This window comes from Somniosus microcephalus, chromosome 9, assembly GCF_052327205.1.
Source record: "Somniosus microcephalus isolate GS21.2 chromosome 9, FLI_Smic_1.0, whole genome shotgun sequence".
NCBI classification, from domain to species: Eukaryota; Metazoa; Chordata; class Chondrichthyes; order Squaliformes; family Somniosidae; genus Somniosus; species Somniosus microcephalus.
In genome coordinates, this window is record NC_140995.1 from 50959384 (window position 1) to 50984293 (window position 24910).

Genomic DNA, 24910 nt, shown 5'->3' on the forward strand with positions numbered 1-24910 from the left:
ATTTGACCTACAGGGGAGTCAAGGGTTATGGGGAGCGGGCGGGAAAGTGGCATTGAGGCCAAGATCAGATCAGCCATGATCTTATTAAATGGCGGGGCAGGCTCGAGGGGCCAAATGGCCTACTCCTGCTCCCATTTCTTATGTTTATATTCTAAGTCTTCAGTTCCCTCCTGATGTTACCAAACAGCACCTGATGTTTACGATGGTTTCCCACAATCTCTCACATAACTTCTTATCTGTAGCCTTCCCGACAGTCTGCATAACGCTTTTTGAGTTTGGTCAAGCTTCCCAGTCAGTCAGCTTAACAACAACAACTACAACAACTTGTATTTATATAGCTCCTTTAACGTAGTAAAACGTCCCAAGGCACTGCACAGAAGGCACGGCCACCAAAGGTTGAGCGATTATAATCAGGGATGCTCAAGAAGGCAGAATTAGAGGAGCGCAGATATCTTTGGGGGGGGGGGCAGTGGGGTTGTGGGGCTGAAGCAGATTACAGAGATAGGAAGGGGTGAGGTCATGGAGGGATTTGAAAACAAGGATGAGAAATTTGAAATCGAGGCGCTGCTTAACTGGGAGCCAACGTAGGTCAGCGAGCACAGGGGTGATGGGCGAACGGGACTTGGTGCGAGTTAGGACACGGCAGCCAAGTTTTGGATGACCTCAAGTTTACATAGGGTGGAATGTGGGAGGCCAGCCAGGAGTGCATTGGAGTAGTTCATTCTGTTAACTAAACTCCAGTCCTTTAGCAGGTAATTAATCCAGGTAACATCCAAAAATCATTCAGTAAAGATAAACAAAAGCCAGTTAGTGATAGCTAATAACCTTTGAAGCTTTTTTGAATTTCTCAACAAGGGGGCTGATAACAAATATCTATGAATGCTGAGAAAAATCTCAATCCATTAAGTTTGTGGACAGGTGGTCTACTTAATGCTTCTGCATCTTTAGTTGCTTTTGTAAAAGATGAAGTGGAAGAGACAGGATATTTTGTGTAAAAATTTCACATTGTGAGGAGAAAAAAAATGCAAATGCGGCAAATCTGAACTAAGAACAGAAAATTAGAGAAATTCACAGCAGGTCAGTCTGCACCTGAAAGAGAAACAAAGGGAAACATTTAATCCAGAACCCTTTGTCAAGTTGACGCTTTTCAAACAATTATTGCTTGGTTTTGAACACATAACCTGGTGCAGTACCAAAGGAATCCTTGTCGGAGGTGCTGTCTTTCAGATGAGATGATAAACCAAGACAATGGCCCAGAAATTCGTGTCGGGGGCTTCCCGCGGGTGCAAGCCCCCGACCTACACTTACCTAGCGCGCCGGCAGCTGAGGCCTGGGCCTGCGTGGATTTCCTGTCTGTGGCCCGGTCCAGCTCCTGGCGCGCTGTGCTTGCGTGATCCAGCGGCGTACTTAGTGCGATGCGTCGGCTGGGATCACGTGAGCACGGGGCAACCAATCGGAGGAGGGAAAAGTCCATTCATGAGTTTGATAGAAAGAACTGTCAAACTCATGAAAACTCCGGGCGCCCAAAACAGTACTTAACCTTAAAATAAATTTGGGAAAAAATCACACTATTTAAATCAACTATAAATAACATTAAATAACTATTTTAAACAATAATTTAAATTAAAAAAAAAAAATAATTTAATAAAAAATCGGGGCTAAAAATACACTTACCTTACTGTAAAGTATTTAAAAATAATAAACCTGTGGAAAAAATGTTCTAATTTTAATTAATTGACCACTTACCTTTTAAAATGAAGTCCTTACGCCTGGTTTTTTAATGTGTAAAATGTAGAGGACTTCACGCACGGGCAAACCTGTAAAAAAAGAGGAAGTTCAATGCGCACGTGCAGACTCCTGCGTGCACGCGTTCGACCTCTGAACCCCTTCGTTCAGAGGATCGGAAATGCCGGTTTCCCGCGCATGCGTAGTGCATGCAAGAAACCGGCACTTCCATCGGGTCCACGCGTGAGTACTCCATCCGTACTCACGCGTTGGGACCCAAATTTCTGGGCCCATGTAAGTCTGTACAGATGGACATAAAGATCCTGTGGCATTATTTGAAGAGCAGAGAGTTTTCCCTACATCTTGGCCAACATTTTCCCTTCAACCAACACTAACAAACAGAGCTTAACTGGCGATTCATCTCATTTGATGTTTATGGGATCTTGCTGGGTACTAATTGGCTGGCATGTTTACCTACACAACAGCTGTAACTACACTTCAAAACTAATCCATTGAGTGGGAAAATCATTAGGATGTCTTGAGCCCATCATAAGGTTCTATATAAGTACAATGGACTGGATTTTCCGGGGGGTCAGCGGGTGCGATCAGTGGTAGGTCGGGTGGGAAAGTGTTTCTTTTCCTCAGCGAGTTGGGACCCCACTGTGAACCCGCTGCCACGCGCCGTTCCCCGATGTTGGGTCTGTCAGTGCTGAGCAGACCCGACACGCAGCGGCGGGTGACCCAATTCAGATCATTATGATCTTGTTTAGAGATGATTAAGAACACATTTCAGCTCACCTTTTGACTTTATGTGCTCGCCCACAGGGTTCTCGCTGCTTAGAGATCACGTCTGTTAAGCTGAGGCGGGAGTCCAGTGGCCATTGAATCAGCTGTTGAATTGACAGCTTCAAATGTAAAGTAAAAGCTCCCACCTTACAGAGATATCTCCCCTCATCCACAAGCTCTTCCTCACTGCATTTCCACAACAGATTCACCATGCTGCAAGTCTTTACACAAGTCTCCATCCAGTCTGACCTTATTACCTCTCTCATCATTGACAGATCGCTTCTGTCATCTCTACTTCGCCTGCCATCTATTCCATCAGCATGGGTGCCCTTTATACTCTCTCACCTTGGTCCTCAGAATCCCACCACGATCAGCCCCAAAACCAGCAGCACCAACAACAACACCAACCTTCTCCGCAATCACCTGATGCTGCACAGGACAGAGGACATCAGCACCCAACCACATTGCTGCCCAGGAGGCCAGGGATGGCCTCACCATGGCTAGATTTACTTCACTTGATGCCGTACACTCTGGCTGCCACATGATGCGCCAGGTTGGCACCACCCCACACCAACACCATAAAGCATCCCTACAATGCCCAAGCCATTCCTTTCACACTCATCACCATTGCCGGAGGATGGGGGGGGGGGGTACCCTTATGTCTCACCGTTCACCGCAACTCACTAAGTCACTTCCAAAGGTGCACACCAATCTGTCCAAGAACGCAAAGTGTTGAAAATAAAGATTTCAATGTTTGACACCACATTAACAGAAACTTCACATGAACATTGGCTAAAACGCCCAAGTGCTGACACTTGTGTGTTAGTTGGTATGGTTGCACTAGCATGAGAGTGAGTGTGAGGGGTGGCGAGTGAGATGGGGATGTGATAATGTAGATAGAGAGGGATGGGTGGAGGTGCAAGTTAAGTTGGTGTGAGTAAAGATGTGCAGGAGTAGGGTAGGGAAGGCAGAGTGATGGGGATGTGATGAGTGGCACAGCAAGATGAAGTTGAGCGTGGCTTTGTACTAACGTTTCGTGATCTACTGAGATCATTGAAATGCTTGCGGCACTGCACCCAGTTCCTCCTGACCACATCCCTGCTTGTGCCATCCTCTGCAATGTGCAACCAGGCTGTGTTGATCGCCCATGGGAAGGGAAGAGGACCTCCCTGCATGCTGTGACTCCCTCCATAAGCATATGGAGGGAGTCATGGGAGAGCCTGGATGCAGCCTTGCACCTCTGTGCAGTGATTGTCAGTGTTTGCAGCACTGCAATGCTGTAGAACACTGACAGCACAAATGTCAAAATAAAGTTGGCCATGATCCCTTTAAGGAAACTGGTTGATGACGTATCATCAAATGACGTCACCAGACCCGTTTCCTCTAATTGGCCAGGAAACGCTTAACAAGCCCAATCAAGATAAATTCATTTCAGAGGCCAGGATGGAGACAACAGCGGGGTCGGGACCCGGCACCGACATCGCCCGCCAAGGTCAGCAAAATCACAGCCAATGTATTTGTTGCTTTCTTTCTCAAGCGGTGGGTTAATATTTATAGATGTGACACTTCATCATGTTTGACAACATTCGCCCCTCTCTCTCTGAAATCCTGATTTGCCTGCTGTGCACTGGTGTTTTTATTTTGATAATACAGGTAGACTATCCTTCATCCGAACTTCCGAAAACCTCTAAAAACCGAAAGTTTTTTCGTTCAGCGTAAGTCATGCGCACGACATGACCAGAGTGGCGCACGACTTACGCTGAGCAGGGCAGAGGGTCACAGAGTTCCCTCCTGGGTAGGAGATTGCAGGCCGAGCCGGGCAGTGTGAAGGAGGTACCGGGAGAGTGAACCCAACAATACAGCGGCCCGTCTGATAGCTGCAGCGGCCCGTCCGATATTCTTTTCTCCCGAACGCCCCCCCTCGACCCTGACCCCGACCCCCCCCCCCCCCCCCCCCCGACCCGTCCGATATTCTTTTCTCACCCCCCCCCCCCCCACCCGACCCCCAACCTGATTTGCGGGCCAGCTTAGTAGGAGTCAGCCGATATCCGGCTTTCCAGAGAAGCAGGAAGGGGAATGAGACACGGAACAGTCGCAAGAGGTAGCCTGAACTTTTACAATTTATATTAAATACAAATTTCCCAGTCTTATAATAATACCTTCTGAAATCCGAAAAATTCCGAAAACCGAAACTCAGCTGGTCCCAAGGCTTTCGGATGTAATGTAATGTGCATTTTCACTGTTTGACTATGTGCTGCTAAATGGTTTTTGTGGTTAAGATTTGATCTTTAGACAAGGCCTGTTATAAATTAGATGCCATAAATTAAAGTTGCTCAGACTTGAAGCACCGGGCAAAATGCATTGCGTGAGGTAAATGTGTGTTTGTCTAGTTGCATAACAAAAATGTCAGCAAGGATAACATATTATTGAAAGCAGCAGGGCTGCTAATCTCCACATAGATCTAGATCATTTCCCCACTTGGCCTAAAAGGCATCTAATGAAAGTTAACCCAATAAAAAAAAGCAAGGAGCTATTAATCACTTTCAAAAGCCACCACCACTGTACTGTTCACATTTACTGTTGAGTGGAAGGAATAATTTTGTTTACAAACTTGTTCAACCTCACAGGAGGCAACGCCCTTAAACTGACCCCTTGGGAGCAAAAGTCCTGTCTGTCACAGTGGTGCCAGATCTTCAGTAGGCAAGACCTCCACTCCCAAACACCTGCCCGTGCTCCTGATCCTGGCCCATTTCCTGGAGTCAGAGGCATTTAAATATCTTGGTCAAGCTATTTATGGTACTGCTGGGGCACCCACCTCAGGTGAGCGGTGTGATGAAATATTCATCATCATCACTGCCTGTGACTGAGATCGGTTTCAGTGCCATTTCCCTTCCCCCAGACCTCATTGTATTGTGTACTGGAATGTGCTGTATTGTATACTGGAATGTGCTGGAATGTGCTGTGTGTAGGGCTCTGCCCATACCTGGCCCCGTTTGTAGGCTGGCTCAGTCTGGCCTCAGCCTCCAGAAGGAAGACATCTCTCTCGCTTACGTGTTACGTTCTAAGTTAATAAAAGCCTTGTTTTGTTCTGCTAACTTCGAGTCTCGGAATTATTGAGGCACATCAAGCGGCAAGGAAGATTGCTGCGTTGTCTTGCCACAATGTAAATGGAGCCTGTGGTCCCTACCCAACTTGCTCTGAGATGCTGGCACTGAGATATGTGGTTGGCTCTTGTAGGATGCCTCCAGAAAGAATTAGACTGTTGGTTGAATGAAATGCACTCAGCGTTGACATATTGCAATATACTGTGTGACATGGCACTGTGCTTGAGTGTAAGTCTAGGGGATAGTAAGTGAGTGAAGAGGAAAGAACACGAGGGTGAAGGTAGCCTCTGACTTTGCTCTTCCCCATGCTCTCTATGCATGCTGTGATAATGGTTTTCAGTGTGACTTTTCAAAAGTATTCAAAGGCTTGACATTATCAACGCCTCCTGCTGTGCATATCTGCTTCCTGCTGCTAGGTGAGATATTTTCCTGCCAGCAGCAAAACACTGCTTAGATGTTGGAAGTGTCAGGAGCACTTTCAAGCATCCATCCAGCAATCTATTGTGCAGCTAGATTTTGTCAGAATTTGTTTGTTGGGTGAAATTCTTTTTGGTTGGGATTATTCTCCTTAGAACAGGGAAGGTTAGGGGAAAATTTAATAGAAGTGTTCAAAACCATGAACGGTTTTGATAGAGTAAGTAGGGAGAAACAGGTTCCACTGGCAGGAGGGTCGGTAACCAGAGAGCACAGATTTAAAATATTTGGAATAAGAACCAGAAGGGAGATGAGGAGATTTTTTTTTAACACAGTGAGTTGTTATAATCTGGAATGTACTGCCTGAAAGGGTGGTGGAAGCAGATTCAATAGTAACTTTCAAAAGGGAATTGGACAAGTACTTGAAGGGGAAAAGTTGGATAGCTCTACCAAAGAGCCGGCACAGACACGCTGGGCTGAATGGCCTCCTCCTGTGATTCTATGTTGTTGGTGTGCCAAGAATTTCAGGTAAAGTTGCAGCTACAGTGTGTGCCCAGCTGCAGAGTGGGCATCCAAGGCAAACATTCAAAGGAAGTCAAAGCAATTTGAGTGAGGGGAAACACTTTGGCATGAAAACTTTGTCCATTTACTTGGTAGAAGGTGATCTTCTCAGATCTGCAAATCTTTTTCTGTATTTGGAGTTAGATCCTTTGGAGGGTGGGCTCATCATTGGCAGGGGAGCACCACCTCCCAGGCACTCCGGACTTCTTTTCTGTGGGGAAGATGCCCCAAAATACCAAACAGGACAATCCTTTTGTGCAAATGGTATATTAGCAAATGGTATGTTAGCCTTTATTGCAAGAGGGTTGGAGTACAAGAGTATGGAAGTCTTGTTGCAATTATATAGGGCTGTGGTGAGACCACACTTGGACAATGTTCCCGCTAAGCTGTGCAGCCGCGCAGTCATCTGCAAGGTCCCGCGCAGGCCACTCACCGGCTTTTACATTGTAGATACCATGCATGCACAAAACCTTGAATGGGCCGCGCATTGGGGGTGGCAGGCCACGCAGGAGACAGTGCAACTTACGGGGGACATTGCACCTGGAGTACTGTGCACAGTTTTGGTCTCCTTACCTAAGGAAGGATATACTTGCCTTAGAGGGGGTGCAACGAAGGTCCACTAGATTAATTCTTCAGATAAGAGAGCTGTCCTGTGAGGAGAGATTGAGCAGATTGGGCCTATATTCTCTGGAGTTTAGAAGAATGAGAGGTGATCTCATTGAAACATATAAAATTCTTAAGAGGGCTTGACAGGGTAGATGCTAAGATGCTGTTTCCCCTGGTTAGAGAGTCTAGAACCAGGGGTCAGAGTCTCAGGATAAGGGGTCAGCCATTTAGGACTAAGATTAGGAGAAATGTCTTCACTCAGAGGGTTATGAATCTTTGGAATTCTCTACCCCCGTCATTGAGTATATTCAAGACTGAGATTGATCGATTGTTGGGCACTAAGGGAATCAAGGCATATGGAGATAGTGGAGCTGATGTAGAAGTTCAGCCATGATCTTATTGAATGGCGGAGCAGGCTCGAGGGGCCGTATGACCACCTCCTGCTCCTATTTCTTACGTTCTTAAGCTCCATTTCTTTCAGCGTCAGCAAATCTTGGTGTTCTGACCCATCAAGCCAAAATCACATTCCCCTTTAAATGCTTGCAGAAGGATTGGATGTTCCGCCCCTACTGAGCGAGCTCCCAATTACACGGTAGGAGCACAATGTGAATGTGCATTGGGGGGGGGGGGGGGGGCCTCAGAAGACTGGTGACGGTCAGCTGTGTCTTGGCCAGGCGCAGTACCCGCACCACAGTGTTGCTGCTTCTACCACACTCTGATTGGAAAACCTACTCTTGAGAATTTACTTCCGATCTACGTGAAGAGAGCTGTCCATGGGACTGATGAAGCCGTCTTCATTCACAGTTCTGTGATCGTTCACTAATACAAAACAAGATGCCAACTGAACCTCAAAAAGAAAGACTACATTTGGAAGACAGGAATGTGAAACAATGCTCAGGGCTCTGGATTCTGATAGAAAACTCCACGTTGCTTGTTTACAAGCACTTAGCATCATAGAATGATACAGCACAGAAGGAGGTCATTCAGCCCATCGTGCCTGTGCTGGCTCATTGGTAGAGCAATCCAGTTAGTCCCACTCCCCTGCTCTTTCCCCATAGCCCTGCAATTTTCTGCCCTTCAACTATTTATCCAATTCCCTATTGAAAGTTGCTATTGAATCAGATTCAGGCAGTGCATTCCAGATCACAGCAACTCGCTACATAAAAAAATTGTCCTCATCGCACCTCTGGCTCTTTTGCCAATTACCTTAAATCTGTGTCCTCTGCTTACCGACCCTTCTGCCAGTGGAAACAGTTTCTCCCTATTTACTCTATCAAAAACCCTTCATGATTTTGAATGCCTTTAATAAATCTCCCCTTAATCTTCTCTGCTCTAAGGAGAACAACCCCAGCTTCACTAGTCACTCCACATAACTGAAGTCCCTCTTCCCTGGTACCATTCTAGTACCACACTAGTTTAAAGAAATAAGATAACTTCCATTATATGACTGGATCCCAGTCATAAAACTTACCAATCAGGAGCCTCCTTCCGCTCCCCCAGCCCTAAATGAACAGCTATAACCATATAAAAAAAATGCATATATAGCATTGTGTGAGTTTGGCTCAGTTAGTAGCACTTTTGTTTCGGAGTGAGTCAGAAGGTTGTGGGTTCTATGCCCCATTCCAAGACTTGAGCACATAAATCTGGACTGATACTTAAATGCACTACTGAGAGAGTGCTGCATTGTTGGAGGTGCTTCTTTCAGATGAAACATTGAAACAAGGTCCCACTTGCATGTTCATTGAATATAATGCCCTATTTGAGGGAGTGAATTCCTCCCTCAAGCAACATCACTAAAAACAGATCATCTGGTCACTCATTCACTTGCTATTTGTGGGACCATGCTGTGCACAAATTAGCTGCCATGCTTGCCTACAGTACTTTGTTGTGAACTGCTTTGGGATGCCCTATGGACATAAATGCTAAGTGCTACATAAATGTAAATTCTTCTGTATGTTACAGAAAGATTTCAAACAAGCTCTTTTTCCTTCTTATTTAGCAATTTCCATTGATTAGTCTTATTGAGAAATTAAAGTAGCAATGCTTCACATTTTTCTTCCTTCAGTATGTATCCAAGTGTGATGTTTCTTTTTCTGGAGGGCCTTCCTTGTGCCTCTTTTCTGAAGTCTTTAGTTTTCTTCTTACAGTTCTTGTGTTTCTTATGTCTCACTTACAGCTTAATATGTGTAAATTTTATCTCATTTTTATAATCTGTGAAACTGGAATCTGTATATTGGGAAGTTAGAATTTCTGCTTAGGAAGTTTCCTGGCCATCATTAATCCATTGCCAGCATTTGAGATCACATTTTCTAATTGTCCGTCAATGAAGTCCTTTCCAGGTTTATTCTTATTGGCATCTTGCGTTAAGTTTATTTATTTTTTGCTAAGCATAAGTCTCTGAAAGTAAACTTGGATACATTTTACAGATTAGGAACATAGGAACAGGAGTAGGCCATTCAGCCCCTCGAGCCTGTTCCGCCTTTCAATGAGATCATGGCTGATCTGTGACCTAATTCGCCTTTGGTCCATATCCCTTAAAGTTTATCGATCTCGGATTTAAAATTAACAATAGATCTAGCAGAAGAGAGTTCAAAACTTCTACCACCTTTTGTGTGTAGATTTTTAGACTATGCCCCCTAGTCCTAGAATCCCTAACCAGCAGAAATAGTTTCTCTCTATCTACCCTATCTGTTCCCTTTAATATCTTGAAAACTTCGATCAAATCACCCCTTAACCTTCTAAATTCTAGGGAATACAACCCCAATTTATGTAATCTCTCTTCGTAATTTAAACCTTGGAGTCCGGGTATCATCCTGGTAAACCTATGCTGCACTCCAAGGCCAGGATATCCTTCCTAAGGTGTGGTGCTCAGAACTGCTTACAGTACTCCAGGTGTGGTCTAACAAGAGTTTTGTATAACTTCTACCCACTTGTATTCTAGTCCTCTAAATATAAAGGCCAGCATTTCATTAGCCTTTTTGTTTATTTTCTGTATCTGTTCATTACATTTTAATGATCTATGTACCTGGACCACCCCCCCCAAGTCTCTTTGGACCTCCACTGTTTTTAGCTTTTCACCATTTAGAAAGTACCCTGTTCTATCCTTTTTAGATCCAAAGTGGATGACCTCACAGTTGCCTATATTGAAATCCATTTGCCACAGTTTTGCACATTCACTTAATCTATCAATATCCCTTTGTAATTTTATGCTTTCATCTACACTGCCTAAAATGCTGCCTATCTTTGTGTCATCGGCAAATTTGGATATGTGGCTTTCTATGCCATCATCTAAGTCGTTAATAAATACAGTGAGTAGTTGAGGCCCCAACACAGATCCCTGCAGGACACCACTAGTCACATCCTGCCAATTAGAGTACCTGCCCATTATTCCTACTCTCTCCTGCCACTCAGCGAATTTCCTAACTAGGTCAATAATTTGCCTTCAGTTCCATGGGCTTCAACCTTAGTTAACAGTCTCTTATTCGGGATTTTATCAAATGTCATCTGGAAGTCCATATAAATAACATCCATAGACATTCCCCTGTCCATTACTTTAGTCACCTCTTCAAAAAATTCAATCAGGTTTGTCAGGCATCAGCTGAAAATTTTCACGGTGTTGTCACTCAATCCTTAATTATAGACTCCAGTAATTTCCCGACAACAGATGTTATGCTTACTGGTTTATAATTCCCTGGCTTCCCTCTCTCACCATTCTTAAATAGCGGAGTGACATGCACAATTTTCCAATCTAAAAGAATGGTTCCTAAATCGAGAGAATTTTGGAAGATTACAGTTAGGGCACCTGCAATGTGCTCACCTACTTCCTTTAAACCCTGGGATGGAAACCATCTGGTTCTGGGGATTTGTCACTCTTTAGTGCCATTATTTTCTTCGTTACTGTTATTTTGCTTATGTTAATTCTATTGAGTCCCTGTCACTGATTCAAAATGAGTTTCCTTGGGATTTCCGGCATGCTATTCTCTTCTTCTACTGTAAATACTGATGCAAAGTCATTATTCAACATGTCCGCCATTTCCTTATTATCATTGACAAAATATCACCGCTTTCAGTCTTTAAGGGGCTCCTGACTACCATCTTTTTCCTAATATAACTAAAAATTCCTAATAAAACTTTAAAAAAATGTGTTGATTTTGATAACCCATGCAAGTTTCCTTTCATACTCCCTTTTTGTAGATCTTACTACCTGTTTTGTTACCCTTTGCTGTTTTTTTATCTTTCCCATTCGCCAGGATCTGCTATTTTTTGGATTTGTGTGCTTTTTCTTTTAGTTCTATGCTGTCTCTCACCTCTTTAGTCGCCCATGGCTGGTTTATTGGCAAGTAGAGCTCTTGCCCCTCAGGTATAAACTGGTTCTGTATCACATTCAATTCTTTTTTGAACACCTCCCACTGATCATCTGCTGTTTTACACATTAACAGATTTGCCCAGTTTACTGTGGACAGTCTCTGCCTCATCCTGTTGAAGATTAATACAACAATTACTTACACTTATATTAGAATTAGTTTGGCTCTACTGGTAGTAATGTTGACTGTGAATTTAAAGGTCATGGATTCAAACCCCACTCCTAGAACTTGAGCAAGTAATCTTGGCTGATGATTCAGTACAATGAAGTACTGAGGGAGTGCTGCACTGTCGGTGGTGTCTTCTTTCAGATGAAATGTTAGACCAAGGCTCTTTGCAGGTTCAGGTGGATGAAAAAGAAGAGTGAGTTCTCCTGGCCAACATTCATCTCTTAACCAACAACATTGGTTAAGAGATGAATGTTGGCTTAATTAAAGGAGTAAGTCATGGCAGGAGAGCTCAGACCCGTGTTCTGCTCCTCCTGCTCTATGTGGGAAGTCAGGGACGCTGCCAGTGTCCCTGGCGACCATGTGTGCGGGAAATGCATCCAGCTGCAGCTACTTGTAGACCGCATTGTGGCGCTCGAGCTGCGGGTGGATGAGTTTTGGAGCATGCGCGATGCTGAGAGGCTCGTGGATAGCACGTTTAGCGAGTTGTTCACGCCTCAGGGTAGGGCTGCACCAGGGGGTGACCATCAGGCGGAGCAACAGAGGCAGGCAGGAAGTGCAGGGACCCCCTGCGGACATCCCCCTTTCAAACAAGTATACCAAGTTGGATACTGTTGAGAGGGATGACTCACCAGGGGAAGGCAGCAGCAGCCAGCTTCCTGGCACCAGGGACGCTTCTGCTGCTCAGAAAGGGAGGAAAAAGAGTGGGAGAGCAATAGTGGTAGGGGATTCTATCGTAAGGGGAACAGATAGGCGTTTCTGTGGCTGCAAACGTGACTCCAGGATGGTTTGTTGCCTCCTTGGGGCCAGGGTCATGGATGTCACTGAGCGGCTACAGGGCATTCTTAAGGGGGAGGGTGAGCAGGCAGAGGTCGTGGTCCACATTGGGACCAACGACATAGGTAGGAAGGGGGATGAGGTCCTGCATCAAGAATTTAGGGAGCTAGGTAACAGATTAAAGAGCAGGACCTCAAAGGTTGTAATCTCTGGATTACTCCCAGTGCCACGTGCTAGTGAGTATAGGAATAGGAGGATAGAGCAGATGAATGCGTGGCTAATGAGTTGGTGTAGGGGGGAGGGTTTTACTTTCCTGGATCACTGGGCCTGCTTCTGGGGAAGGTGGGACTTGTACAAGTCGGACGGGTTGCACCTGAACCAGAGCGGGACAAATATCCTTGCGGGGAGGTTTGCTAGCACTGTTTGGGGGGGGGGGGGGGGTTTAAACTAACTTGGCAGGGGGATGGGATACAGAGGGGAGCTGAAAGAGGGGGTGATGTGCTGCCAATTATAGAGAAAAAAACAAGTCAGCTTGGTAGACAGGGCAAATATACAAGGGCAAGGCTGGATGGCATCTATTTTAATGCAAGGAGTCTTGCAAATAAGGTGGATGAACTGAAGGTGTTGATAAACACATGGGAGTATGATATTGTTGCTATCACGGAGACATGGTTGAGGGAGGGGCAAGACTGGCAGCTCAATGTTCCGGGGTACAGAATCTTCAGGCGAGACAGAGGTGGGGGTATAAGAGGAGGGGGTGTAGCAATATTAATTAAGGAGTCAATTACTGCAGTAAGGCGGGATGACATATTAGCAGGTTCCTCTAATGAGGCCATATGGGTGGAGCTTAAAAACAAGAAGGGGGCAAGCACTTTGCTGGGAGTGTACTATAGGCCTCCAAACAGTCAGGGGGAGATAGAGGAACAGATATGTAGGCAAATCTCAGAGAAATGTGCAAATAATAGGGTAATAATAATGGGGGATTTCAACTTCTCCAATATTAACTGGGATAGTCAGAGTGTGAAAGGCACAGAGGGTGTAGAATTCGTAAAGTGCATCCAGGAGAGCTTTTTGAGCCAGCATGTAGAAGGTCCTACAAGAGAGGGGGCGGTACTGGACCTAATTCTAGGGAATGTGGCCGGCCAAGTGGAAGAAGTGCTAGTAGGTGAGCACTTTGGTGACAGTGACCATAATATGGTGAGATTTAAGGTGGTCATGGAAAAGGACAGGGATGGGCCGGAAATAAAGGTTCTAAATTGGGGGAAGGCCGATTTTAATAGGATAAGGCAGGATCTGGCCAAAATGGACTGGGATCAGCTACTGGTAGGAAAATCCGCATCGGAGCAATGGGAGGCTTTCAGAAGGGAGATTGAGATCATACAATGGCAACATGTTCCCGTAAAGGTCAAGGGTGGTTCCAAAAACCACAGGGAACCGTGGATGTCAGGGGATATACGAGAATGGATTAGAAAAAAAAGGAGGGCTTTTGGCAGATACAAAAGGCTAAAGACGGAGGAAGCCCTAGAGGAGTACAAAAAGTGCAGGGGGATACTTAAAAAAGAAATTAGGAGATCAAGGAGGGTCCATGAAATAACACTGGCGAGCAAAATAAAGGAAAATCCTAAGATGTTTTATAAGTATATTAAGGGTAAGAGGATAACTAGGGAAAAAATAGGGCCCATTAGGGACAAAAGTGGCAATCTGTGTGTGGAGCCGGAAGATGTAGGAGGGGTTCTAAATGAATTTTTTGCATCTGTTTTCACTATGGAGAGGGACGATGTAGACATAGAAATAGGGCGGGGGGACTGTGATATGCTCGAACACATTAACATCGAGAGGGAGGAGGTATTGGCGGTTTTAGCAGGCCTAAAAGTGGATAAATCCCCAGGCCCGGACGAAATGTATCCCAGGCTGCTGTGTGAGGCAAAGGAAGAGATTGCGGGGGCTCTAACACACATATTCAGAACCTCTCTGGCCACAGGGGATGTGCCAGAGGACTGGAGAACCGCTAATGTAGTTCCATTATTCAAGAAGGGGAGTAGGGAAAAACCGGGGAACTACAGGCCAGTGAGCCTAACATCAGTGGTGGGAAAATTATTGGAAAAAATTCTGAGGGACAAAATCAGTCTCCACTTGGAGAGGCAAGGATTAATCAGGGATAGTCAACATGGCTTTGTCAAGGGAAGATCATGTCTGACTAATTTGATTGAATTTTTTGAGGGGGTGACTAGGTGTGTGGATGAGGGTAACGCAGTGGATGTGGCGTACATGGATTTCAGTAAGGCCTTCGATAAAGTCCCGCACAGGAGACTGGTCAAGAAGGTAAGAGCCCATGGAATCCAGGGTGCCTAGGCACGTTGGATACAAAACTGGCTTAGTGGCAGAAGGCAGAGGGTGATGGTCGAAGGTTGTTTTTGTGACTGGAAGCCTGTGGCCAGTGGGGTACCACAGGGATCGGTGCTGGGTCCCTTGCTGTTTGTGGCCTATATTAATGACTTGGATATGAATGTAAAAGGTATGATCAGTAAGTTCGCGGATGATACAAAAATTGGTGGGGTGGTAAATAGCGAGGAGGGTAGTCTCAGTCTGCAGGACGATATCGATGGGTTGGTCAGATGGGCGGAACAGTGGCAAATGGAATTTAACCCGGAAAAGTGCGAGGTGATGCACTTTGGGGGGACTAACAAGGCAAGGGAATACACAATGAATGGTAAGACCCTAGGCAAGACGGAGGGTCAGAGGGATCTGGGTGTGCAAGTACACAGATCCCTGAAGGCGGCGGAACGGGTGGATAAGGTGGTAAAAAAGGCATATGGGATACTTGCCTTCATTAGCCGAGGCATAGAATATAAGAGCAAGGAGGTTATGATGGAGCTGTATAAAACACTGGTTAGGCCACAGCTGGAATACTGTGTGCAGTTCTGGTCGCCACACTACAGGAAGGATGTGATAGCTTTGGAGAGGTTGCAGAGGAGATTCACCAGGATACTACCAGGGCTGGAACGCTTCAGCTATGAAGAGAGACTGGGCAGATTGGGTTTGTTTTCCTTGGAGCAGAGGAGGCTGAGGGGGGACATGATTGAGGTGTACAAAATTATGAGGGGCATAGATAGGATGGATACTAAGGAGCTTTTTCCCTTAGTAGAAGGGTCAATAACTAGGGGGCACAGATTCAAGGTAAAGGGCGGGAGGTTTAGAGGGGATTTGAGAAAGAACTTTTTCACCCAGAGGGTGGTTGGAGTCTGGAACTCACTGCCCGGAAGGGTTGTGGAGGCTGGAACCCTCACAACATTCAAGACGCATTTGGATGAGCACTTGAAATGCCATAGCATACAAGGCTACGGACCAAATGCTGGAATATGGGATTAGATTAGACAGGGCGTGATGGCCAGCGCGGACACGATGGGCCGAAGGGCCTCTATCCGTGCTGTATAACTCTATGACTCTATGACACCAAAAAGCAGATAAGCTAGTAATTTGTTTATTTTGTTCTGTGTGGGATCTCACTGTGCACAATATGACTGCCTCTATAACAAGAGCGAACGCACTTCAAAAGTAATTCATTGGATTTGAAGCACTTTAAGGCATTCTGAGGACATGATAAGGTGCTATAATAAATGCAAAGTCTTTATGTTATGTAACACCTGCAACATAGCAAAACATCCCAAGGCATTTCATAACGGCGGGGATTCAGCCACTGAGCATGAATTGGGACAATGGTTAGGGAGTATAACCAAAGGAGAGGTTAATATAGGCTTTGAGGAGGTTTTCGGAAGTGGGAAGAGACGCAGCAAGGCAGAGGTTTCAAGAAAAACATTCCAGAATAGCTAAGGTGAAGCGGTGCACACATTAGTTTAGGCTCAGAAGAGTCTCAGTATCTGGCTGAAAATGAAAGTTGTGTTAGTTTATACATCCTTGCATTTAGAATTAATACTCCGAGGCAGCAGTAAAACCACACAGCCACCGGTCAATTAAGTCTACAGCAATCAAATGATTAAGCTAAGGAAGAAATAGTACAGTGAAAGCAACAATCTAGTTTGCATTTATTCATGACATATTATTGTGTATTTCTTGGCAGCTTAACTCATTATTTAGATGGCTCAACAGAGAAACTACAATCACATTGCATATCATCAGTTTTAGAGACCATTTTTGAAGATGAAATAGATTCAGTTTTTGAGGTTGCCATATATTTTTCTTTGTTGTTCCAGAAACCACTAAACTATTGATTAATAACTCTGAAAGCAACCGATCTCAGCAAAACCAGCAATTGAATTCAGAATTCAGGCACTCAACGGTTTTAGAATACAGACGTTTTCTAAGGTTATAAAATTGCTGGATTGTGTGTAAACATTAAGAGCATGCATGCCAACTCACAGCATTTAACGACTTTGCAAAATGTAGCTTTCAGCCATTTACATTGGCCTATTTTGTCAAATCGATCCATGAAGCTGAGACAAAGTAAGAACCTTTTAAATTTATGCATTAATCTTCTTAATCAGTATGAAGAAGGAGCAAAAGTTTGCTGCCCTAATTTGCCATACTGCAGTAATGTATTCTGCTGGTAATGTACTGATCATATCTAAAATAACAACGGTGACCTGATCTGTAGCGGAAAGCTTGCCCTCTATTTATTGCCTTGACATGCAGTGGCTTTCCATTCTATTTATTTTCCATTTAGTTCACTCAATTAGTATTGTCATGTCTTCTGGAAGGAACTACTGGAAAATAAATGGTACCCGTCACCTGCCCAAAAAGGATATACGCAGGCAATGCAGTGAAATGTTAAAGAGTCGTTGCCTTCCTCTTCTTGTAGCAATGAAGAGAAAGATTGTGGCAGTCATGTTAGGTGATGCTCTTCGGGAATAGGTGATGTGCTGGGTTAAAATACTTTCTCCCTGGGGACCTGATACCATAGTGTCCTACAAATCTTAGCCGATGCATTGGAAAGTTTACAGTAAAATACAATTTTCCACTCCCCTCTTTTCCTGAAGGTGGCGACTTGTCTTGGCAAAAGTTCCATGGGGCCAGCAGCCCTTTGGTACCTTGTTCAAGTCATGTGTGAGCCTAGACTACGTATTGGTGAACTGTTTTACAATATTACCAGGTAGGTGTAATAAGTCATTCAAGCTGAAACATTTCTGTTTGTTTTGTGTGCACAGGGTGTTTGTACAATGACTACCGCCTTTCTGCATTTCTTCTTCCTGGCTTCTTTCTGCTGGGTTTTGACTGAAGCTTGGCAGTCTTACATGGCCGTTACAGGGAAGATTCGAACAAGGCTCATCCGCAAACGCTTTCTATGCCTTGGCTGGGGTAAGCGTATTACATGTATACATTTTTCATTATAGTAAATTAACTGTCTATTCCATAAGAAACATATTTACAATAAGAATTGCTTTCTCTGCCCTTATTAAATATATTTCAAAGTTAATATCACAGAAGTGTTACGACACATAACTGCTGCATTTTTGTCCTTACAGCAAAAAAAGATATATATTCGTATTCCTTCAATTCTGCAACAAAACAGTTTTCTTAACAAACACAATTTATTTCTTCAGGATTACCAGCATTGGTGGTGGCAATATCTATGGGATTTACAAAGGCTAAAGGATATGGTACATCAAATTAGTAAGTCGCTTCAAAGAGCTTTGGTTTATTCCAGAACTATAATTGACAACATCTGCTATTGTTAACTGTGTAACAAATGATAGGGCCCGAGATCCCAACGAAGGGAGGACTTTTGGGGGACGGATCTGGGGAGGCAGGGGTGTGTGTGTGTAACTTCTGCCCCTCCCATCGATGCACCTTAACCCCACCCCACTTTCTGGAGTCACGAGCATTTGCATATTTAGGGCTGTTCACCACACAACTGGGTAAGCCCACCTTGAATGAGGTGGGGGTGTGGGGGGGGGAGCAGTTGGGTGATTAGAAGGTTGATTTGGCACTTGCCACAGCGTAAGTGGCTTGGCTCCACTATTTAATAGAGCTTTTTTAATATGGCTCTTTTTTTTGATATAGTGGGTTTCTGTGCTGCGATCATTTGCAATAGGAAAACGATCCCGTCAAATTTTAAGCCGATCCTCTCACCCCACTGTCCCCAGCATCCCCGATGGCCCTTAACATCTCTGTACACCAAGGATGCAATGGTGTCCCTTGCGTCCAGTAATGGGAGTGCGCAACTGAAAGAACATACATTAGGTGACATATTTCCCTCATTTGCATGCTGTCATAATATGCCCGCTCCCCACCATTGGCAGAAATTCTGATGGACACACAAAAGGGGTGGGGACTCTGCGTAACCAGGCCCAGCTCCAGATTAACTACTGCTCACCCATAAAGCTATGGTCTTGGGGACATGGAAACTTTTATGCCGTATAATTAAATAGCACATCGGTAGGGCTGAATGAGCTTTATCGATGGAGCCATTTCAAGGGTTCAAATACAAAGGACACAAGTTAAAGTGAGGAGTAATAATGGATTGTTATTTCACCCATAATTCATATATACCTATATGAACCTATAGTTCACCTATAATAAGCATAGTAAGTGTTGTGGAATAAGTTACTAGTGAAGGTGATTGAAGTACACAACTTAACTGGGTTTGAGCTCCTATTATACGCTACTGATTATAATTCAAAGTTGGTTCATTTGTATGACAAGGTAGCTCATATTATTTTGCACTTATTTTTAGCTCTGACATTTTAATTACATTGGTTCATTCAAATGACTAGATAATTTGACTTTTTTTCATGCAAAAGATGACCCCAAGTTATCGAGCGCTCATTGTAACTGGCGGGGAATTTACTCGGAGCTGCTTCCCCCCCTCTACTGCCGTAACTTCACCAGAGTTGTGGCGGAAACCCCATTTACGTATGGAACTTTGTGATTGTAGCCTAAAGAAGCTCCTAGCTTTCTTGGGCTGAGCCCCAGTCAACCATTGAATATAAGTGAAGAATCAGTGAAGCTGATGATGGCAAGAGGCTCATCTTCTTAAGCTGGTAACCAAGACAACCTGGGCTCAAAATCCACGGCCCTTTCGGCACACTCACACTGTAAGGGCTGCAAGTTAGGCCAGGACCCAGATATGCCAGGTCTCAGCCTTACCCAGCAGTTTCTGTGGTGCCGTATAAGGGGCAGAGACTTTGCCAGCCTCAAACAAGACGGCGGGGAAGGAGGGGGTGTGTGGCCAAGGCAGGACTCCCAGGCTGAGTCCTGTCAGCCCCAGCCTGCGGTACATCGGACAGAGCATTGGCGGTCAGTATGCAGAGTCGAAGCAGACACATCGGTCACTGGAGTGGCGGATGTGAGACCTACCTGGGGTTCCAGGCCTGGGCCGCCAACGTTGGATTTTTCACCCCCCCCCCCCTTTTACAAACAAGACGAAGATGTTTCATGGTGGCAGTTCCAACACTACCTGATCATCAGCCTCTTTGGGCTGGTGGGTGCCCCAGATGCTCCCTTAGTGCTGTGATATTTAACTTGGGTGATGGCTCCATGGCCACACAAGCTGTGGGTCAGCTCAGCACCGAAGGTCATGGGCAGGCGCACCCCAATACTTATGCCGGAGCTGTGGATTTTCAATGCCCCGGCTTCAATGTGATTTTTTTTTAATTGCTGGAAATGAACAGTACTTGATCTGCATCTGAAAGTGAAAAGACAGGTTAACAACTTGGGTTGTTTCCAGCATTTTGCTTCTTTCCTGGTTTCTGGCATTCGCCATTTCCTTTTACCTGACCTCTAGCAACATGAAGTTCCTTCATTCTGTTCTCATGCCTATTTCGAACTTACCAGCGAATCAGTTGTCTCATAACCATTCATGTTTTCTGTATTGAAAAAAAATAGTGACTTCTGCAAGAACATCTTGAACACTCTTAAAACGGAAAGGTTTTAGTAAAAGTTAGTAAATCAGAAAAGACTTCATTCCAGTGAATCAATAATCAGTAGCTCTGAGTCAGCTACAATCTTGTTTGCTTCTGTTAATTACTTAGCTTTAAAAACTAAATTACATTGGAGCTTGATGAACCATCTCTATCTCAGCAGAAAGCAGAGAGTTGTGGTGAACAGTTGCATGGCCATGATTTCCTGAGCAGTGCTCCCTACTGGGATCACCGGATTATGGAACCTCCCTAAATTAGCCTCAACAAACCCAATTTTTAAAATGAATCCTAAAGCCCAACTTCTCACTGTGTCCCTACTCTGGTTTCCTCATGAGTCCCTTTCTGCTTCATTGGTCTCATAGTAATTTGTTCCACAGCCCTTTATGTAGAAAATGTCTAACTTTCCTTCGCACCGTTTAGCTACATAACAACAGTGGCTGTGTTTCAAAGTAATTCAATGCTTTCTAAGGGACACTAGGATGAAATTTGTGAAGTGCTGACAGTCAACATCAGGGAGTCACTAAGAGGTATCAATAGATTGGAAGCAAGTTAATGTAGTACCCATAGTTACAAAGGAGAGCAATCTAAGTTGGAAACTATAGATCCATCACTCTTAGATCAATAACTGGTAAAATAATGGAGTTTGTTATCAGTTGCAAATAAGGATTATCTGTATGATAATAACATAGTAAATAGTTTGACTTTCTGAGCAGGTGCCGTCCCATTTGACAGTGGAAATCCACATGATATGGTATACCGTGATTTCCGGAAAGCATTTGATCAAGTTACTCTTGGAGGACTGCACCTTAAACTGAAATCAGTAGGAATTCAAGATTAAAACATATGGTTGGTAAGGAATTAGCTGAAGGAAAGAAAACAGAGGGTACTTGTTAGGAGAGCAATGTGAGATTGGGCAGTGCTACTGAGTTGAGTGCCGGAGGGTGCAGTGGTGGGGACACCATTGATTCTAATCTGTATTAATGTCTTGCATATAGAAACCCAGTGCAAAATGGTCAAATATACAGATGATAAATTAAGGGGGACGGTCAGGATGGAATAAGTAGACAGGTACCAAGAGAAATCGGACAAGTACCAAGACAAATCGGACAGGTACCAAGAGAAATCAGACAGGTACTGACAGAAATCAGACAAGTACCGACAGAGGAAGTTAGGTAAATCAGTAAATGAACTAACAATTACAGATGAATTTTAATACAGAAAAATGTAAGAGATTGCAGATTGGAAGGAAAAATGAGATCTGAAGGTAATAGTAGACTGACTAATTGGTAGATCTTTCAGAGCGTCAACACAGGCATGATGGCCGAATGGCCTCCTACTGCACTTGCCATCCATTAAAGAAATGGGTGGAAAATCAAGGCCTGCTGATCGCACATGTGAAAAATTCCGGCTGAAATGTATTCATCAAAGGATGTCTCTACCTCTACCTTGTCTGATTTCTCTTGGTTCCTGTCTGATTTCTCTTGGTTCCTGTCTGATTTCTGTTGGTACCTGTCTGATTTCGCTTGGTTCCTGTCTGATTTCTCTCGGTTCCTGTCTGATTTCTCTCGGTTCCTATCCGATTTCCCTTGGTACCTGTCTGATTTCTCTCGGTAGCTGTCTGATTTCTCTCGGTACCTGTCTGATTTCTCTAGGTACCTGTCTGATTTCTCTTGGTTCCTGTCTGATTTCTATTAGTTCCTGTCTGATTTCTCTCGGTACCTGTCTGATTTCTCTCGGTACCTGTCTGATTTCTCTCGGTACCTGTCTGATTTCTCTCGGTACCTGTCTGATTTCTCTCGGTACCTGTCTGATTTCTCTCGGTACCTGTCTGATTTCTCTCGGTTTCTGTCTGATTTCTCTCAGTTCCCGTCTGATTTCTCTTGGTACCTGTCCGATTTCTCTTGGTTCCTGTCTGATTTCTATTTGTTCCTGTCTGATTTCTCTTGGTTCCTATCTGATTTCTCTTGGTTCCTGTCTGATTTCTATTGGTACCTGTCTGATTCCTCTTGGTTCCTGTCTGATTTCTCTTGGTTCCTGTCTGATTTCCCTTGGTACCTGTCTGATTTCTATTGGTACCTGTCTGATTTCTATTGGTACCTGTCTGATTTCTATTGGTACCTGTCTGATTTCTCTTGGTACCTGTCTGATTTATCTTGGTACCTGTCCAATTTCTCTTGGTTCCTGTCTGATTTCTCTTGGTTCCTGTCTGATTTCTCTCAGTACCTGTCTGATTTCTCTCAGTTACTGTGTGATTTTTATTTGTTCTTGTCTGATTTCTCTTGGTTCCTGCCTGATTTCTTTTGGTTCCTGTCTGATTTCTCTTGGTTCCTGTCTGATTTCTCTTGGTTCCTGTCTGATTTCTCTTGGTTCCTGTCTGATTTCTCTTGCTTCCTGTCTGATTCCCCTTGGTTCCTGTCTGATTCCCCTTGGTTCCTGTCTGATTTCTCTCGGTTGCTGTCTGATTTCTCTCGGTTTCTGTCTGATTTCTCTCGGTTTCTGTCTGATTTCTCTCGGTTTCTGTCTGATTTCTCTCGGTTCCCGTCTGATTTCTCTTGGTTCCTGTCTGATTTCTCTTGGTACCTGACTGATTTCTCTTGGTACCTGTCCGATTTCTCTTGGTTCCTGTCCGATTTCTCTTGGTTCCTGTCCGATTTCTCTTGGTTCCTGTCCGATTTCTCTTGGTTCCTGTCCGATTTCTCTCGGTTCCTGTCCGATTTCTCTCGGCTCCTGTCTGATTTCTATTTGTTCCTGTCTCATTTCTCTTGGTTCCTGTCTGATTTCTATTAGTTCCTGTCTGATTTCTCTTGGTTCCTGTCTGATTTCTCTTGGTTCCTGTCTGATTTCTATTGGTTCCTGTCTGATTTCCATTGGTACCTGTCTGATTTCTCTCGGTACCTGTCTGATTTCTCTTGGTTCCTATCTGATTTCTCTTGGTTCCTGTCTGATTTCTCTTGGTTCCTGTCTGATTTCTCTTGGTACCTGTTTGATTTCTTTCAGTACCTGTCTGATTTCTCTCAGTTACTGTGTGATTTTTATTTGTTCTTGTCTGATTTCTCTTGGTTCCTGCCTGATTTCTTTTGGTTCCTGTCTGATTTCTCTTGGTTCCTGTCTGATTTCTCTTTGTACTTGTCTGATTTCTCTTGGTTCCTGTCTGATTTCTCTCGGTACCTGTCCAATTTCTCTCGGTACCTGTCTGATTTCTCTCGTTACCTGTCCGATTTCTCTCGGTTCCTATCTGATTTCTCTTGGTTCCTGTCTGATTTCTCTCTGTACCTGTCTGATTTCTCTTGATGCCTGTCCGATTTCTCTTGGTTCCTATCTGATTTCTCTTGGTTCCTGTCTGATTTCTCTCTGTACCTGTCTGATTTCTCTTGATGTCTGTCCGATTTCTCTTGGTTCCTGTCTGATTTCTCTTGGTACCTGTCTGATTTCTGTTGCTTCCTGTCCGATTTCTCTTGCTTCCTGTCTGATTTCTCTTGCTTCCTGTCTGATTTCTCTTGGTTCCTGTCCGATTTCTCTTGCAACCTGTCTGATTTCTCTTGGTTCCTGTCTGATTTCTCTTGGTTCCTGTCTGATTTCTCTTGGTTCCTGTCCGATTTCTCTTGGTTCCTGTCCAATTTCTCTTGGTTCCTGTCTGATTTCTCTTGGTACCTGTCTGATTTCTGCCCAAGGGTCATCGACCTGAAACGTTAACTCTGCTTCTTTCTCTATAGATGCTGCCTGACCTGCTGAGTATTTTCAGCATTTTCTGTTTTCAATTTGCCTCTACCATGGCCTGGTCACATCACACCTTGAGTATTGCGCTCAGTTCCTGTCACCAAGGGAAACATTGAGGCCACGGAGGCAGTGCAGACCCAAAAGGCTGATTCCGAGTATTACAAAATATTACAAAGTTACACAGAATTTACAGCACAGAAACAGGCCATTCAGCCCAACAGATCTATGCCGGTCTTTATGCTCCACACGAGCCTCCTCCCAGCCCTCTTCATCTCACCCCATCAGCATATCCGTCTGTTCCTTTTTCCCTCATGTACTTATCTAGCTTCCCCTTAAATACATCTATGCTATTCGCCTCAACTATTCCTTGCGAGTTCCACATTCTAACCATTCTCTGGTAAAGACGTTTCTCCTGAACTCCCTATTGGATTTATTAGTGACTATCTTATATTGATGGCTTCTAGTTCTGGTCTCGCCCACAAGTGGAAACATCTTCTCTCCCTCTACCCTATCAAACCCTTTCATAATCATATCAGAGGATTGAGTTTCGAGGAAAGACTGGAGAATATGGGACTCCTGAGCCTTGAAAGGGACTGAGAGGACCTTATAGAAATATACAGGATATTGAATGGTGTGACAGGGTGAATCAGCAGCAATACTTCAAGACAAGCCAACATATTCAACAAAGATTAAAACTTGTGGAAGGACAATTTAAAATAGATGTTAGGAAGAACTTCTTCACACAAACACTTGGAATGACCTTTTGGGTAGGGTTGCAGAGGTGAAAACCTTAGATTTATTCAAGATGCAATTA

At 44.3% G+C, this 24910-nt stretch overlaps 1 protein-coding gene across 4 annotated transcripts in view; it reads left to right on the top strand.

Moving 5' to 3' along the window:
* adgrb3 (adhesion G protein-coupled receptor B3) overlaps window positions 1-24910 on the top strand; it is a 1304794-nt gene that overhangs the window by 1087942 nt on the left and 191942 nt on the right. For all 4 annotated transcript variants that reach the window (XM_085996562.1, XM_085996563.1, XM_085996564.1 and 1 more), the window contains 2 exons: window positions 17665-17815; window positions 18061-18130. In XM_085996562.1, the coding sequence (XP_085852688.1) occupies window positions 17665-17815; window positions 18061-18130 (221 nt within the window). The remainder of the gene's footprint in view (window positions 1-17664; window positions 17816-18060; window positions 18131-24910) is intronic.